The sequence below is a fragment of the Anoplophora glabripennis genome, unplaced genomic scaffold (genome assembly GCF_000390285.2).
Source record: "Anoplophora glabripennis isolate ALB-LARVAE unplaced genomic scaffold, Agla_2.0 scaffold664, whole genome shotgun sequence".
Classification (NCBI taxonomy): domain Eukaryota; kingdom Metazoa; phylum Arthropoda; class Insecta; order Coleoptera; family Cerambycidae; genus Anoplophora; species Anoplophora glabripennis.
The window spans coordinates 54,063-72,921 of NW_019416766.1; the positions used below are offsets into that span (position 1 = coordinate 54,063).

At 31.2% G+C, this 18,859-nt stretch overlaps 1 protein-coding gene across 7 annotated transcripts in view; it reads right to left on the reverse strand.

Moving 5' to 3' along the window:
* The window catches only part of LOC108912667 (bromodomain adjacent to zinc finger domain protein 2B), a 173,431-nt gene that overhangs the window by 48,698 nt on the left and 105,874 nt on the right, over nucleotides 1-18,859 (reverse strand). For all 7 annotated transcript variants that reach the window (XM_018717975.1, XM_018717979.1, XM_018717978.1 and 4 more), the window contains exon 7: nucleotides 3,040-3,673. In XM_018717975.1, the coding sequence (XP_018573491.1) occupies nucleotides 3,040-3,673 (634 nt within the window). The remainder of the gene's footprint in view (nucleotides 1-3,039; nucleotides 3,674-18,859) is intronic.

The window sequence follows — 18,859 nt, forward strand, 5'->3', positions numbered from 1 at the left end:
CTAATTTCCCTAAAAATTCAAGAAATTGTAATGGAACATCTTACAAGTAACTGTTACTGTTTAATGAGGATAATGAAATTGTAATGTAACCTCTTATAAGTAACTGTTTAATGAGTATAATTAATAGCTATTAAATGCAACAAGAACTACAACTATTTTGTTTAGAAACAAATAAACTTGATTAGAAATTCTAGATAAGACTGCTGACACCAATTTTCCATTCACAGGTGTGATTTAAATATTAAGCATACATACTGATGTATTTTTCTATTTGGTCGACCATATTAACCAGTTAAAAAAATTACGCAGTATTTTTACCTACCTACGGTTCGCATACATTTGAAAATTATTGTAATATTTTTTTTATAAAAAACAAAATGTTTTCAGAAAATGGGCCCACAAAAAAGAGAGGACTTGGATAGAGGACTTATGACATTTAAAATTTTTTCTTTTTGTCCATTTTTAACGAGGAAAAAAGTAAAAAATAAATTTTATTATGTAATAACTATGTACAACTTAGCATGAATAAAAATTGTTCGAAAATTTTTTAATTCTTATGTATGTTCTATTGTTTTTTTTTAATAAAAATTTCTTTTATTATTTTTATGGCGGTTTTCCACTAAACGGACAGTTGAGTTTATGTTGTGTTTGTGTTTTCTAGAACCTGAAAAACAAAAACAAAACTGAAGCAAACCCAAAACTCTTGTTTCCATCAATCAGGCTACATTTTGCTCGAATTTCGTTTTTGTTTTCGGTCCTTTCCCATTGGTTGTCGCGAGGAAGTCGGAATACATTTTTTCAATAACCAACCAACATGTTTAGAGAAGAAGATTTCTTTATTATTAGTTGTGGCTGGTTTATACTGAATTCCTTGGAAAAAAAGTAAGTGTATATATGTACGGTTAAAGTGTTTAATTGATTAGTTTGTATACTATCCAAATACAAGGCAAAAATTTGATGTGACCCTCTTCCAAGCGGGACCTGAAAAACAAAACTCCAACTGTCGCAAAACACGCCAGTCTTCAAAAAGTTTGTGAAAAGTTACAGTTTTGTTTTATTCGACACGAGTTTGTGTTTTGTTTTTGTTTTGTCCATTTAATGGAAAATCGCTTTTACATTTTAGTTTAATTTTTAATCTCTGACGTTGCTGAAAAATGACCATGACTCCTTACAAGCCCCATTACCGAAAACAATCAATTACGAGATGGCACTTTCATAGAAAAAACCACAAAATCTATTGGAAAATCAATCCATTTATAGGGAAAACAAATCCTGATCATTCAATAATACATTGTGTTATGTAAATGTTATACGTGTACTTAATTTGTTTACTGTATTTTATATTGTATGCTTTGGATATAAAAAATGTCTCATGTTCAGATAAATCTTGCAAATATGTATATATTAATCAGCGTTGCCAGTTTTTTTTCGGGCAAAGCGGGATTTTGAAAGTTTTTCAATAAAAAAGCAGGATTCTTTCGTCCAAAAACGGGATATACTAAGGTATGACGTCATAACGCATTTGTATAATTGATGCAAAAAAAAAGGAGTCAGGATATCTGGGGAACAAATTATTTTCAAAGAAATCGATGTCTAAAAAAAAAGATGTAATTAGGAAATATCTACTTAAAATAACGGACCTGGAGAAAATAATTGATGCCTAAAAAAAAAACAAGAGCGGGAAAAGCGGGACTGACCCATTTAATTTTGGGTTAAAAATCGGGACGTCTGGCAATGCTGAGATTAATATACAGGGTGTTTTCAAAAGAAGTAGCACAAATGGTACCGGTGAATCTACAGCTAAAAAGAACACATTTTGCATAAAAATGACCTTAGTAAAATGTTCACTCCTTGAGATGCAGCCTCTCAAAGTTTACAAAAAAATATGGAATAACGGTTGTAATTTGAAAACCAAAAAAGGTATAACAATCAAATTTTACACAAATTTTTTACTAAAGAATGTGCAACTTCTCAACAATTTTTGGAAAATTTCTTCCCACTACTTTTTTGCTTGACAAAAATTGAATATTCAAAAATGCTATCAAATATAGCCTGGTTTATTTTAAAACTTTTACCTCTCACTTTTTTCCTTTAAAACTACTTGTTTATTAACAAAAAAATTAAATTCATTATCATTTGTGTGATTTTTTACTAGGTACCCAACATAATAAATGTCGAGAAAGTACCACAACCTTTGACGAAAGTCAAGTATTTGTTTAGATATTTTGAAATTCTATACAGTATTTACATTTTTAAATATTTAATTGCTACTTATATCAGAAGACTATCAAAATTTAATTGTTTTCTATATTTTAGCTTAAAATGAATAAATTAGGAATATAATTTTCACATTCTGTAAAAATTGGTAAAAGTTGGTAACTTTGTCAAAAAACGTCGGTTCTAGATACTTTAATATCTGTGGCTTAGAAATTTAAAATCTATAGCATCTTCAGTTACTTTGTAAATACTTCGCTGTGCTCAGTTGTGGCCTTAGACGGGCCTAGGGGTCTTAATATTGGGTCTGTAGCCACAGAGCCTAGTCCGAAAATAACAAGAACAGGTCGAAGTTTCCTAAGGTTAAAGAAGTGAAAGATAATTCTGAAACTGATGACGACCAGGTATACAGACCACGGCGTAACAACCCGAAAAACCATTGTAATTTAAATATTAGCACAGGCTGTATAACTTATTTTACTAAAAGTATAAAAATGGGTTATCGTAATAATTTAGTTTTTAATATTAAAATTTTTCATGAAGAGAAGGTTGTTGCTAAAATTTGTTGAAAGTGGTGTAGCTGATGATGTGAATGATTGTGACATTTTAGAATTTATAACGTGTTAAGAATTTAGTGGCAATCTACAAAATTCAGTTACCGAATGATGAATATTTATTTAGGATACATGAATATTTAAAAAAAAACATTTATATTAGAAATATGGAAATATTTCAGCTCGTTATCCAATGAAAACAAAATTTAGTCAAACTCCAATAGCAGAAGTATGATAGAAGTGTTTTAATTAACAATCTATGGTATCTTACCTTAATATACTAGAAGGTAAACTGGCAATATTGCTACTATTAACAGAATTGTGACTACTGTTACTCGTGCTGACTCCGCTACCCTTGTCGGGGTTACTGGCCAAACTCAGCGGACTGGTGAAGATGCTAGGCGAGGGCGAAGACACTTTAGCACTACTACTACTAACACTGGTACACTTAGGCCTATCCAATTTATTCAAGTAGTTCAGATCATTCACTTTCTGCCGATGCTTCTCACTGCTAGAATTCGTGCTGGGTAATTTCATGCTAGGCTGGATGGTGAGACTGGACGAGGAGTATTTGTGGGAGTTGTGAGAAGACTGGGACGACGAAGTTGCCCTGGTACTGGACATAGAGATGTTAGGCTTTATATTGCCCGAATCCAGGCGTCCGTCTAGCTTGGCCGATGAAGACGATAGGTGCGATGAGGATTTGGAGTTGCTCTGTGATCTGGATAGTGAGCTTTTGGAGTTCTTCGATGATTTGTGAAGCGACGTAAGCGATGGAAGGCCAAGAGAAGGGTACTGCAAGTCTGCGGGATTGCCTAGAGAGGGAAAGTTCAGGCCTGATGCCTGCAATCGGGCGAGGTAGTCCTGGGCAGCCAAGTGGGAGGCCATCGACCACCATGCTGCGCCTGGGAAAATAAAAGCATTGTAAGTTATACGGATTTGTTAATAAAAGACAAACACAAGTGTCTATATGAAAAATATCAAAATTAAATATCCCCAAATTTTACATCACTTAATTTAAAATCTAATTTTAATTTTCCTGAAAGTGACATTTAAAGATTAGGTTGCCCAGCTCTTACTGTACTACGATTACATAATGGGAATAACATTGTTAGATTTTAATAAATATCAATACGGACAACCTTTTCTGCCTTGTTTAAACTCTAAAGGACGAATTACATAGGATTTGTTTTCAAAAATTCAGGTGAATTGCTATTATGTAGTTCACCTAAACTAGGTCAATGTCAGAGGTCAATGACTCTGAGATTCACAAACTAAACAGTGATTAAAAAAAATAGTAAATAATTTTCATTTGAAACTTCAAAATGATTTTAAAATATATTTTTAATCTTATGAGATTGGTAAGCATTTTTATTTATTTTTTATTAAATACATTATGTACATTTTATAAAATAGTAGAAACAATTATTTTAAAACATAAAATTAGTTTAACTTACAATTAGTAGCATATGTCAATCCACATAAATATTAGTTAATAAGTATTAAATTTTGTAAAAATATTAATTATTTGAAACACTCGATTTTTTTTTATTGTTTGACGTTTTTTCTATATTGATATAAAAAAATATGTTGCAAAACACAACAACAAAAACAAGTCGTACAAAAAAATTCATATTTACACAATCGTCAACAATATGTGTATTAAAACGGGTTTTGCTCAGATACTTACTGTTGAACAAGTGGAGTCCCACAGGGATCAAACTTGGGTCCCTTACTGTTTTTATTATTCATAAATGACATAAGTGATACATTAAACTGTAATGTATTAATGTTTGCTGATGACTTAAAACTACATTCATCTATTTCTTGTTTTGAAGATTGTTTTGCATTAGAAGAACAGATCAACATTTTAGAAAATTGGTGTGAGGAAAATAAGCTTTATTTAAATTACAGTAAGTGTAAGATTTTATCGTAGGGGTTTATTTTGACACTGGGCTTACTTTTAATAGTCACATCAATACGATTGTCAATTCAGCATTTCATACTTTTGGATTTATTATCATAAATTATAGAAATTTTCAAGATATCTTAGCTTAAATGTTTATATTTTAGTCTAGTCCGAACTAAGTTAGAGTATGCTTGCATCATATGGAATCCTATTTATATTCACTATTCTCTAATTATTGAAGAATTCAAGACATTCTCGAAATTGTTAAGTTTTAAAATAAATAGAATATATCCCCCGAGAAGGTGCAATTATCCAGAATTGTTGCTCACATTTAATTTCGTTTCCTTGGAGAAACGTAGGAATCTAGCTTCTGTTTTATTATTGCACAAACTTTTACACTGTAAAATTGAGTGCCCTGACTTGTCCTACGTAAATATTTTAGTTCCTAGAATTTCCTTCAGATATCATTTTTTTGCAAGAGCTAAAACGAATTTATTATTAAATGCGCTATTTAACGTGATGTTTAGCAATGCCAATAGGGTCTCTGATATGTGTGATATATTCTGTTGTAGTATTTCCCAATTGAAAGCTGTGTGTCTTATGATTTTATAATGTAGTGCTTATACATGTACATATTATTTAAGTTAATTTTATAAAATTTTAAGTCGTCCTTAATGTTTATTGATTTTTTTTTGTTTTTTTTTTGGCTATTCTTTTTATTATTCTGTATCTGCATTTTATCTGTACTTAATGTTTACTGAATTTTTCTATCTATTGTTTTTATTATTTTGTATTTGAAAATAATGTTTTATCTGTACAAATTATCACTAGACATTTTTTTTACAATTGCTCTGTAAATGGATAACTGTTGGGCATTAAATGCTGTTATTATTATTATTACTATTAAAAACTGTTATGTAAATGTTTAGAGAAACTAAAATTATTGGCTTGAATTATTATTGCGCGCAAAATTTGGGATAAAAAAATATCACTACTACATATGCAAAGTCGCTGCATTATAAAAAAATTAGTTTAAATTGGCTTTTGAGCACAACAAAAATGTTAGAAAAAGTGTTGAACAAGTTGGGAAAATTCTCAATATTTTACCTAAACTGGAATACCCCGTACATGAACAGCTATGGACAATAAATTTTCGACCAATACTGCTTATAAAATAGGGTTTCAATAGTTTCTTCTTTAAATATTTTATATGTATCACATAATTTCTTTTGTTCATAACTATACAATTGTTTCTAATTACTTTTTCTATGGAATTTCAACTATGGAGTTGATTTAAAAGTTTAAGTGAATTAATTTATTTTAATAAATAAATAGAATTTAACAAACTATTCATGTGTAAACTAAAAAATTCCTGTCATATGTTTACCGAAAGTTAACGATGAAATACTCTTTCATCCTAAGTAACAATCATATTTATTGAATACGAGGATGAATTAGGTACTTTAAAGTACGGGTTGCAAAAATATTTTAAAAGCAAACACATTTGTTGTAATCCCTATTCCAATTCATCGCCAAACAAAGGCTGGTATGATTCGGTTTGGATTACCGTACTTCACTGCATCCTTACAAAATCTTATACGAAATTGTGAGAGGATTGACAAGGGAAACACGAATGGACGTATGTATATACATCGATTCCATGATGCTGTAGAATTTGTATGCACAATAAATGTATAATGGGTTTACCCAAGTCGCAACGAAATTCACAGGTATTTTCGTTTAGACGCGATATAAGTTCAGGCAATCTGATACAGAGCAGAATCGAAACCACATCTCACATTTCGCTCAAAAAGTCATGGGTATTGAATTATATTTATGTAGATTTAACAATTTGTAGAAGTTGCAGTCAAATGTCACAGTTGAAGTAAAATTAGGCAAAAGTAATATCAAAATTGTAGTAATTTATATCTCAGATTATATTCCCTTAATTCCCCTTAAAAAGAAACATCATTACAAGTTTCAATAATGAAAAAAAGTGATTTTCCGGAACGTATTTTTTTATTAGGCAAAAAGGGTTTAATAAAAAAGCCAATAAAAAGATTAAAAATATGATTCCATTTATTGCATATGAAATATTGAGGGAATATTGGAAAGTAAACAGGTGTAATTTATTCTCTAATTTAACATCAAATGTACAGGATGAATCCCTCAGTGCTCAGTGATAGGAAAGCTCGGCAATTTATCTTCATCCAGAACGTAAAGCAACATAAAGCATAACATTTGGATTTAATATTTTTTTCAGAGTAGTTTTTTAATTTCTAAGAGCACTATGATAAGGATAGACAAAAACATTTTTTTAAATAATAAGATCGTTCTCGCTATTTGTACATATTCCAAAAGGTTCGCTTAAAACATTTAACGTGTATTTGGTAATTTTTTGATTTGCGACCAAATTGTGTAAAAGAGTTATAGAACAAATACTGTAGATTGTTGATATTTACACATTAGAACTACCTTTCTGGAGCAAAAGGAAAGGACAAATACATAATCGATTCTATGATTACAGATATATATATATATATATATATATAATCAGTTCCATCTTACGATTCGTCAATAGAGAACCAGTGAGTAATTTGCGTTTCCTCGAGATTAAATCCAATATATTATAGATTTGGGTCGACGTCAGGCTAGGACTTCTAATGGAAAGCCATATCGGCGCAACCAGCAGCACAGCAAATCAGAATGCGTTTAATTAAATTTAAGTTTAACAAATACGTTCTGATTGATTGCGCTGTGATCGATCTTCCACGGAAAGTAGCCGCTGCCAATGGCCGTTGTTGACACTACCCTCTAGACCGCCGAGTAAGACACTACAGAATAGCCCAGCTATTTAGTGAAGATTCCTAATTTTACGTCTATGAATCAATACGGTACGTCAAAGTCCCCCACTTTAATTGAGGAATTTCAGTTAAACGTGATAAATACAGAATGTTTACAAACTTGGAGACGATTTTTTAATGGTATGTAGAATATATTAATAAAGTACCTATTAAGTAATCAAAATTGTTAAAATTTTTTGAGAACCTCTGGAATCGTTCCCGAGTTACATACTACATATAAAGAGGTGAATAATTTTGGCCGTAAATGGGGTATTATCTGCTTCTTCAGAATAGGAAAACTGTTAGTTTAAATTTAGGTAATCATCAGTTTTATTTAAACGTGTGTCTTTTATTGCGAAAATTATTACCTAACAAATGTTTAAGTGAAATGGTTTTTTTTTGAAAGGACAGTATGTCAACGGTCGTGTATTAATAATTGTGAATAAACTCACTAAAATGGCCCGCCAATACAGCAACAGTGAATGGACATGGCGGTATGTATGTAAACACTGAAGAAAATCGCGAGTTAGCTGCACATACGATTTAGAAATAGACATGCACTAACACTTAGGCAGAAGTATTGGTGGAGTCGGCGGTTCCAAAAAGGTTTTCATCGTATTAGTGTGGTAAATCAATGGATATAAAAGATATTATTTTGCAAAAATACTTCAGCCAATCGACTTTTCGATTTATGAATTTACTATTCAAATATCATTTCTAGACATCTTGTACAATTCTGATACTTACCGACATTATCCTAACAATAACTTAATAAAGTTGTTCTTAAAATTAAGTTATATGTACTTATTTTTTTAAAGCATTGCACGGATGGATCATAAACTATACTTAGCAAAGTACGTCTATGTACTTTTATTGCTTTATGTTAGGTTTCGGTATTCAGTTTGTCGTGTCATGTTTATGGTGTTTGTTGTAAATCTAATATACAATAATATATGGTTGTTGTTGATGTTGACCAAAAGACTAGTTATCAGAGATAAAATAAAAATAATAATTTCCTCATGATTCTAGTACTTCTTTTATTCTAGTACTTCCTCTATCAACGGTAAAATTCGCAGACAAGTCTTTTTTGTAAGACGAAATATTTTATAAAAATTCAATTCATCCATTGTACGGAAATAGTCAGATCTTGTATAATTTAATCTGGGAATCCCAAAATCTATAATTTCCAAAACATTTAAATCATTTTCAAATATGTTATTCAATCGAATATCCACAATACTTTTTATACAACTACCTACATTAATACCACACACACCATTTTATTTGCACTTTCCGCGTTTTTTTTTCTTTGCAATTTTAGTGTTTTGCGCACGCTGCAAGTCTGTTTGAATAAAGAACTTCATAAGTCGCTGTCAAACTGAGGCTTAAATTAAAGAATCTGTTTCCATACTTAAGAAGATCTTAACGTATGGTGCAATACAAAAAGCTTACTTAAGTATTTCTTATTTTTAAGTTATGCTTATTAACTTCGGTGCAAACGGGCATTAATAACTTCTTTTTATAAGCATTACTTAATTATATAACATTTTGCAGAGAATATTAACTAAGGAAATGTCCCTACTGCTGAAAAATAATTATCAATGGATTTATCAAACCAGATTTATCAAAATTAGGAGAATTTCAGAGACACGAATGACCAAAAAACGGTATTTTGAAGTCAAAACGCAACCTGACTTAAAACGCCCTAAAATTCCGAAGCCACCGATTTTGTTTTACAGTTTACAGAAGTTAAAAGTTAAACATTAAATTTTTGATATTACCGTACTAAAATTAATTCTAACTACTGATTACTTATTATAAATAATCCATAATTTATAATATCAGTACTGTCATATTAGTTCACCCGTCATGTTACGTCTAATAAGATGCACGTCACTGAAAATAAAGTAACTCGCCCACTACAACATAATCTATACCAGTTTAATCAACTTTTGCTGTTTTCTGAAAGTCTCATACTCCCGTTCATCTAAATTTTTTAAGTTCAAGCTGGTCTATAATAAAAATAAGTTTTTGCCAATACCAGAAAAAAAAGATATTCAAAATAACTAACTTCCATAATAATTTCTTAGAATAGAAACCTCCGAATCGATTTGGGAAATGTTAACCTACGTGTACTCACTGGGACTAAAGTAGAATACTACATGGTTATTTGCGTAAATCATAATTAAAACTAAAAAATTAAATTTTCTAGTAACTATGTTAATAAAACGATTTAACGTTACATTTCCCATGCGACATAAAATTGGATTACAAATTATACCAAAACTGTATGTACCCATTCATAAGTAATATTCAAATTAGGACGTATCTTAATATAATAAAACAGGAATTAATAATGAATTTGTATTGGAATGCCTACTTTAAGTTAAGTATCAATATTGCTTTAAAAATAACGATGCCAATCAATAATAATATGTCAACCCCCTCCCACACAAAAATTGAACATTATATTAATTATTACATTATATCGTTATTTTATATGGATTTATGATAGATTTTTTGCAAAATGATTTGAAGGGAGCACCCTGTAGAGCAATATTACTTTTTTAATGGACGACACCTTGTAGAATAACATTTTTTAATTCCACATATCAAATATTTCGTGTAATAATTTGGTGGACCCTTTATACGACAAACGGTGTGCTCTTAAAAATAGATTATGCATCTGCATATGTGTGCTAAGTCAACATCAAGAGTGCAAGAGACAAAAAATAGTAAATCGTGTGAGGACATCATGCGAGTAGGCTGTGAGAGAGTCACCGGCGAGATTATGTCTAAAAATAGGCGCTAACACAAAAGTGAGGTTACGGCCAGTACAAACAAACCAAACACAGACATAAAACAATTGCCACACATTAAAAAACGTTACCATGTTCGTGGATCCGGGTGACTAGATTTTTGACCGATGCCGGATAATCGCAATTACTGGCAAATTTATGACCTCTTTTACAAAAGCGGTCTTTGTGCAGTTCTGTGTGCCCGACTGGAGGGAGAAAAGTAGATCAATAAATGAATTACATTTGCCGTAATACTTCACCCAGATAAACCTGTGCCCGTGCACACTACACGTATAAATAATACCTACGCCGCTACGAGATATATTGCCAAATAATGTCGGATCACGTTGGATTTTTGCGGGACTGCAATTGGAAAAACCACGACATCGCAAAAAAGCAAATCGCTGCCTGCTTAGGACGCGGTGGATATATGAAACCTGTTGATTTAAAAACAATGTCGATGTTATTTTCAATCATCCCGCGATTTAGGTTTTAAAACGACCTTGCGGCTACCGGGGCAGATCAATAATTAATTATGTACATATAAAATTAAAATTACTATAAAGTGCTGATTTAAACTATGAAACCCTTGTCAAATTCACCTCATTAAAAGATGTCCATTTTACTCTTCATTCGGAAATTTTTAAATTTAGTTCTTGATGATTTTTTCCAACTTCGGATTTCTTAACATATTCACTCATGTTTACTAAAACCAGTTGAAATTGATTTCAGGAAATTCGTTTTCAGGTTCTAATAATTGTTATATTTACAGTTAATTTAACAGAGTTTTTATGGGATTAATTTATAACTTGTTTTACATTTTCCGTAAGCGCTTAACCCCCTAAATATGTGGTGAAAAAATCAGGTCGATAATTTTTAATTCGTAAGTTATTTCAAACGGTCCAAACCGTTTGCAGAACATTTGTGACGTCACACCGTTCGACTGGCTCGACCCGAGAGCTTTATGCGTTATCAGCTATGGTCTCAAGTTTTTTATATGTAGTATAGTTTGTTTTATTTTCAAATATTATGACAAAAAGTCGATACTAACTTTTTTCCTTTTCCCTCCGAAATAATTTGCATATTAACACTGATTGTTAGTCTTTTCTTATACTAGTCCACAATTAGTGTTAACATTTCGAAAAATCAATCTATTTGCGTTATTAAAATTTGTAATAACGTTTTTTCCCAATTAGGTTGTTTTTGTCTGTTTTCATAGTAAAATATATGTTGTCCCCTTTCTCATATTACCAAACTAAGTTGCGACTTTACGTGTGCGTGTACATACGATCGTAATTAGTTAAAATAGTAACATTCAGTTACGTCATTGTGTGAGAAAAGGGACTTATCCAAATACGTGGGCTAGCCGCTAACGTACGGTATGACGTCACAACACGACTTCTGTGCATTTTCCCGCGCTCTGTTTTGGGGGAGGAATTGTTGAAAAATATCCTGATTTGTTCAACTAACTATGATGTCTACTCTCTAAATATAAATTAAAAAAGCGCCAAAACACCATTCGATATCGAAATGATAAAAGTACCACTTAGTGAGTATTTACGAAGTGCCAATTGAACACGTAACTAAAAGAACATACAAAAAAATAATTAATTATAAATGTGTTTCGAGTACTGGGTACTGTCAAATTAAAAATACCCATTAGTACCTAATCTACTCGAGTACAGGCCAACTCAAGGTAATTCAAAGTTTGTTGATAAAATCCTTAATTCCCAAGAAGTGTTGATGTTGAAAAAGGTCTTTTTTTTGTCTTTTTTCTGTCACATATCAGAAACCCGTTAAGCTTTTTTTTCGATTTTGAAGTGAAGAGAAAATTAATAATATAATTATTGAAACAATTTGTATTTGGTAGTAACAGTAGTTAATAAAAAATTATACAACGTAACTTCATATAAATACATAATTATTTAGACAAAGGAGTAGCATAAATTATGCTTCTAACGTTGCTTCTAACAGCTGTTGGATTCTTCTTTCGTTGGTTACGTGATTCATTACTGCATTTGAAAATGCTAAATTACTTGTTTACATTACTTTTCGACTACGGTAACGCAGGCATTAGTTCGTACTGTACTAATAATTACGCATTGTGTAATTATTATCGGCGTACCCTTAACTGCTCTGTTAACGTGCAAACCAGCCAGGAAAAAATAAAAATAGAACGGGATATCGACTTGTCATATCAGTCTGCAATTAATAATCCAACATTTTGTGTACAAACAAACAAGCAGACGCCATAAAAGGTGTTAATTATTTCGGGGAAACACCATAAATGGTGCCAATTAATTTAACTGGGAAACAACTGATCGCGCCACAGAAAAAAATGCTACAATTCTAAATCGTGTTGAATAGTTATGTGACTGTTGAATATGCAAATAAACTTTAGTTTTTTTCGTTACAATAGATTGAGTAGTTTATATTGACAGGGCAAGTAAAACTTTAAAACTTCGTCTTTAGAAAATCAGTATTTTTTATGTATAATGGTTTAAAACTTTTTAACTCTTCAAACGCCAACTTGAAAGTTCCATTCTTAATATTAAGTTTTCGATTATAACTTATAAAATTATTTATTTTAATCTCGATTGACATGAATATTATTAGCTACAATTTTTCATAAGTTCAGTGTTATCACCAAAATTACAATGTTCTGAACAATATCTTCTACGAAAGCCTGTGACATTATACAGGATGTTCTGCGTAACCAACGAGATGAAAATGCTGTTTTTTTTCGTGAGCGAACAAATTATTTCACGAGATGTGTTAGAGGTGATTCAATTCAAAATTGGCGCTGTCGCAATACATTTGTCAAGTTAAATGTTATCATTTTAATTAATTTTAAATATTTTACAGTATTTGCTGAACATGAAGAGTTTATTATGCAATAACTCAATATTTAGATTTAAAATGAAACAACAATTAAACTTTTTAGTTTTTTCTATAAATAAATAGTACAAATTAACATTATGTCATACCGTCGTCGTTTTGGGGCGAGGTACAACAATGTGTTTCTGTCTATAATTTTTCACTGGATTTTGGAAATAATTCTTATAGAATTATTATAGACTTAATTTTGGGTTACGGGTCACATTTGTTTTTACTAAGAATTAAGTACATAAATCATTTATAGATACACTCAATATTTTTGACAGATTTTATATAAATGTCTCTTTTGGTTTTCGAGATAACCGTCTTGATATTTTTTTATGGACACCCTGTACAACCACTAACCGTCCTTTGAGTTACTGCAACAGCTTGCGTAACATTTAAATTCGTTTTTTATCCAACAATTGAATTATTTGTTGCGTATGCAATAATCCTGTTATTAATATTAATAATGAATAACAAGTTAATTATTTACTTTGGTAAGCCTGATGAAAATAGTAGTGGTGACGCTATGTTTATCTACCGTTTAAAAAAAAAAAGTTAATTATAAATCGTCATTCCCACGACAACGAATTGCGAAATTACCACGTGCATTTGCGTTATTCGAAAAGAAAAAAAACTAACGATTCGGACTAATCCGGTAAAAATCTACCCCATTAACGGGGTTGTATTGATTAATACGACAATTACCGAAATGGGACGGTAGAACATAAAATTAGAGTTCATATTTCGTGCGCGAAATTCGGATAGAAGGTAACAGATGGCTCTAGGAGTGTTACTTTCGTGAGCGGGTCGATAATACAAAAATATATAACAGCAGTCTATAAAAGCAAACACACAAGAATTATTCAAAAGTTATAATATCTATTTTTCAGTTTTTGTTGATTACTCTATTGAAATATATCCAAAATAAGTGTCAAGAACAGTTATAATAAATATTTATTTATAACAATTTTATTACAAATTCAATCTCTCCATTGATCAGCACTAGTATCATAAGTGTTAATATTTTAGATAGCATATCTATTACTGATTCACTGTAATGATTTCCAACTACTAATATTATTATCAATTTTTAATAAAAAAAATTAAATAATGTAGTTGACTAACAGAATCGTTAATGAATAGTATTAAATTTAAATGATATTGCAAAAAATAGTAATTAAAAATTCGATAAAAGTTAAATTTATAATAATGTTTGAAGTATGTATATCTAACAATTTCTATGGTCAAATGATAATTTCTTTAGTCAATTCAGACAAAAATTGTTGAATGTCTTTCGCTATGATATTATATTAAAAACTAATTTATAATCGATAGCGGTATCATTAGTTTTATTATCAATGTTATCCATTACAGTCGCTACATAATTTTTAATCCGCTTATTATGGAAGGCATAGTTAGACAATATGATGTTAAGGTCTATCAATTGTTAGGACAAACATTTGAATGATACTTTTGAAAACTGAAACACACAGTTTTTTCAAGAATAATAGTTCAAGTAGTAGTACTTCTAAATACGAGGTCTGTTTAGAAAATAACTTTTTGAATTACGCGCTAATAGACATATTTAGTGATACGCGGTTGGCAGCATTGCGTTGCACATAATCTCCTCTTAAACGACATGTTCTTGAATTATTGATATCTCATTTAGTTTTAGTGATATTGTTATTTGAGTGCAGTGTTTAAGTTTTAGTGACGATTTTTGAAATGTGCGATTTTTAATAACAATGCAACGTAAAATTTTGAGTGAAACTGGAGAAAACTTTCACGGAAACATTTCAACTTTTGAAACAATCATACGGGGATTATGCTTTGAGTCGTATGCAATGTTAGGGATGGTTTTCACGATTTAAAAGTGGTCGTCAGTCAATTGAAAATGATCCTGCACCAGGAAGGCCTTCGACTTCAATGTTCAGAAAGTTCAAGATCTGGTGCGTGCAAATCGCCGATTAACTGTCAGAGAAATTGCAGAAAAGGTTAGCATCTCAATTGGGTCATCCCACAAAATTTTGACCGAAAAATGCATGTTGTTGCAGCAAAATTTGTTCCTCGTTTGATGACCGAACAACAGAAAGAAAATCATGTGGACATTTGTCGGCAACTCTTTAAATAATGACGATGAAACATTCATTCAAAGGATCATAACGGAAGATAAGAGCTGGGTTTACGGCTACGACATTGAGACAAAAGTTCAAATGATATCCACGCCCCAAGAAAACAAGTCAGTCTCGATCCAATGACAAAATAACGCTCACTGTTTTTTCGACTTTAATGGAATTGTGCATTCTTAAGGCCGCATTTCACTGATATAATCGGGCTTGAAAATAATAGCCCTGTATACCAGTCCAGTATGAGTGTATATTCATTTGTTGCACTACGTTTTGGACCCGCCTGTGCCAGCCTCAGTGAAAATCGGCCTTTAAGGTGAAACAATGAACTGTATGTAATATCACGGCTTTTTACAACAGCTACGTGAAAAAATTCAAAAAAAGAGACCAGAGTTGTGACGAGACAACTCATGATTCTTGCACCTCGTGCACCATAACAATGCGCCCGCACAAACAGCTTTGTCAGTTTTGTGCTAAAAATCAGATTACCGTAGTCTCTTATCCCCCTTATTCGCCAGACCTGACTCCTTGCGATTTTTTCTTAGTTCCGAAATTAAAATCAGTGCTGAAAGGACGCCATTTTCAGACTATTGATTACATCAAAGCAAATTCGTCACAGACTTCAAAGGACATTTCAAATGAATCTATCCAGGACTGCTTCGCGAAATGGAAACACCGTTGAAAAAAGTGTGTGAATACGGGAGGGGAGTACTTTGAAGGAAACAAGGATCAATAATGTATAAAGTTAATAACAAAGTTTAAAAAAATGAAGTTTGGTGAACAGACCTCTATTGATCAACTGAGCTTTATGAAAAGAAAAGAAAATGTATTCAACAGTGTTGAATCAACACTAGTAATAGCTAATTAATAACCAGTTTAATTTGAAAGAGACAAGGACAAATAATGTATAAAATTAATAATAAAAATTAAAAAAATAAAATTCGGTTATTTTCTGAACCGACCTCGTATTTATACGATAAACGATATTTTTATCGCACTTATAGTATATGATTGTATGCATAACTTCATTCATAAAAAATTTATTTTATTTTTATCTATAAAGGTGATTACAACATGCCTGGGCAAGTAATACACAATATAATTTTTTGAATTTCTCTGCATACAAAATTAATACATAAGGCGCTACCAAGATTTCGTATATGTTTATAATTTTAAAATTCCTATTTAGTAATGAACTGATGTTTAAAGATGAATACAGTAGGTACTTAAAAATCTCCATAATACACTCTCAGTCCAAAACACCGTTTGTAAAGAACAATCAAGGAGTAACCTCTTAAATTTTGAACAATGTAGTTTAGTTAAGTCGAAATTATTATTTTTTAATCTTTTTTTAATAAGCGACGTTTCGTAATTATTGCCTTTAATTAAATACTTAACGCCTGTGTTAAAAAATAAACATTAATTTAACACTTATGTGGAAGAACTTTCTCAATAATTATTCAATTTACACTGTTTTATTTATGCAGTATCCGAATAAAACAATAATAATAAAATTACCTAATTTTAGTACATACACAAATAATCCTTGACTTATCCTTTTGATGCAAGGATTTATTTAATAATTACTTTTTTCCATAGGTGGCAAACAAACTATTTGGTCAGACACTACAGTTTTAAAAATGTTTGCGGTAATGTGACAAAATTATACATATATTCAAAATTAGCGAACATAACTAAAAAATAAATCTAGAGAATAACAAAATGAACTAAATGGGACAATTAATAACAGTGTTCCATTTGGAAAAATAGAGAAAATGTTTAGAATTTCTAAACTTGGCCTGTACAAAATAATGCATCATGTCTCGCAAATTTGAAGTGGTAGGACAGACTTTATTTTTATTCCGTCACCCTTTGAAAACTATTACAAATTTAAATATTTCCGGCACAAAACTAACTTCTTGATCAACTCGCTTTCATACATCACCTGCAATATTCCGTAAAAAACTTTAAAATACCCTATTTTCATCCCATTTAACTTATTTCAACAATTTTTTTAAATTTTAAATAATAAAAGAGCTGTTGTATAATTTCTATCTTAATGGACTACCCTGTATAATAATGTGTACACAAAAAAGAAATAAATGAGAATATGTATACACACGTCAGACAATCGACGTCGGAATGAATTTTGAAAGCATGCAGACGCGATTTTGAAAGGTACTTAAAGTTTAATCGACCACCGACGCAGTAATATTAGATTTCGTTTTATTTCCCTAGTTCCAGGGAAAAATATTCAAAATTTGTGAAATTAGGGAAACTGAGAATTTTTTTGTGATATTTTGTGCGAAACAGAGGTTTTCAAAATATAATAAAGTTTTCATAATTGCAAATCTGACAATATAGGCCGGTCAAAATCAACAATAAATTCGCAAAACATGATGTATCTCTGATTTTTTTAGTATGTTGTTTGGACCCATTAGGGTGTATACCCAAGTTTGCAACTTTCAAAAAGTTGTTTCATTACCAAACCAACCCCGCTCTGCACTTAATTTAAAGGTAATGAAATTGCCTACAAATTATATTCTACAAGTTCTACTCCTAGGATCAATGGTTTCGACGCAATTTCAGTCCAAAGGTCTAAAACTAAAAATTTTCAATTTTTGAAAAAACTGGCCTATTTTCAAAGTGCCGTAATTCGGTAACCAATTGACCTACAGAGCTCCGGTTGGGCTTAATTTGTCACTAATTTGATGCTCTTAAAAAACGTACAGAATATCTTTCGACGAAAAATGCATGGATTAGGAGATATAGAGCAGAATCTGAAACAAGCCCAAAAATTTCGCGGTTTTTGCTGTGTAAAAATTTTTCCACAACTTTTTGAGAGTTGCAAACTTGGGTATATTTAGCCCTAATGGGCCCAAACAACATACTAAAAAATCAGAGATACATCATGTTTTGCGAATTTAGCGATTTTTTGTGTCGATTTTGACCGGCATAAATAGATTCACTACGTATTTTTTTATTTTTCAGAAAATAACTCGGTAATTTAATTGACTTTTTTTTTAATCGCTAAATTTCATCCCACTTCCAACGAATTTCGGTGGCAAAGTACATTTATAAAACGTACTAGCTAACATCTAGGTGTTTTTCAATCTACTCTTCTGCCACTATTAGACCTCTTTTATGCACGCGTTTTTCTCCTCTCAACACGGAGTTGACAAAAACGCCGCGTTTCAAGATACCCTGAATAGAGTTACTACGTTTATGCATTTTACGCTCGTTTATTTGCTCTCGCGTTTTCAATTCTGTCGCGATGGCTTTACAGAACGCTTGGCGACACGCGTTCCGAAAAAGCACGAAAGTATATCGACGTTTTTATGCAAAGCGCTCTTTGTCGCAAGTCCAGTGGCTCTGTCTGTCAAGAATAGTTTTAACACAGTTTGTTTTAGTTTTAGTTTAGCTATTGATCAAGCGGGACATGGATGCAATGGACGCAATTGAATTCTATTTCTATTAATTGGATGTACTACCCATCGCCTCTTACGTTTTCTATTACATATTTTTTTATAGG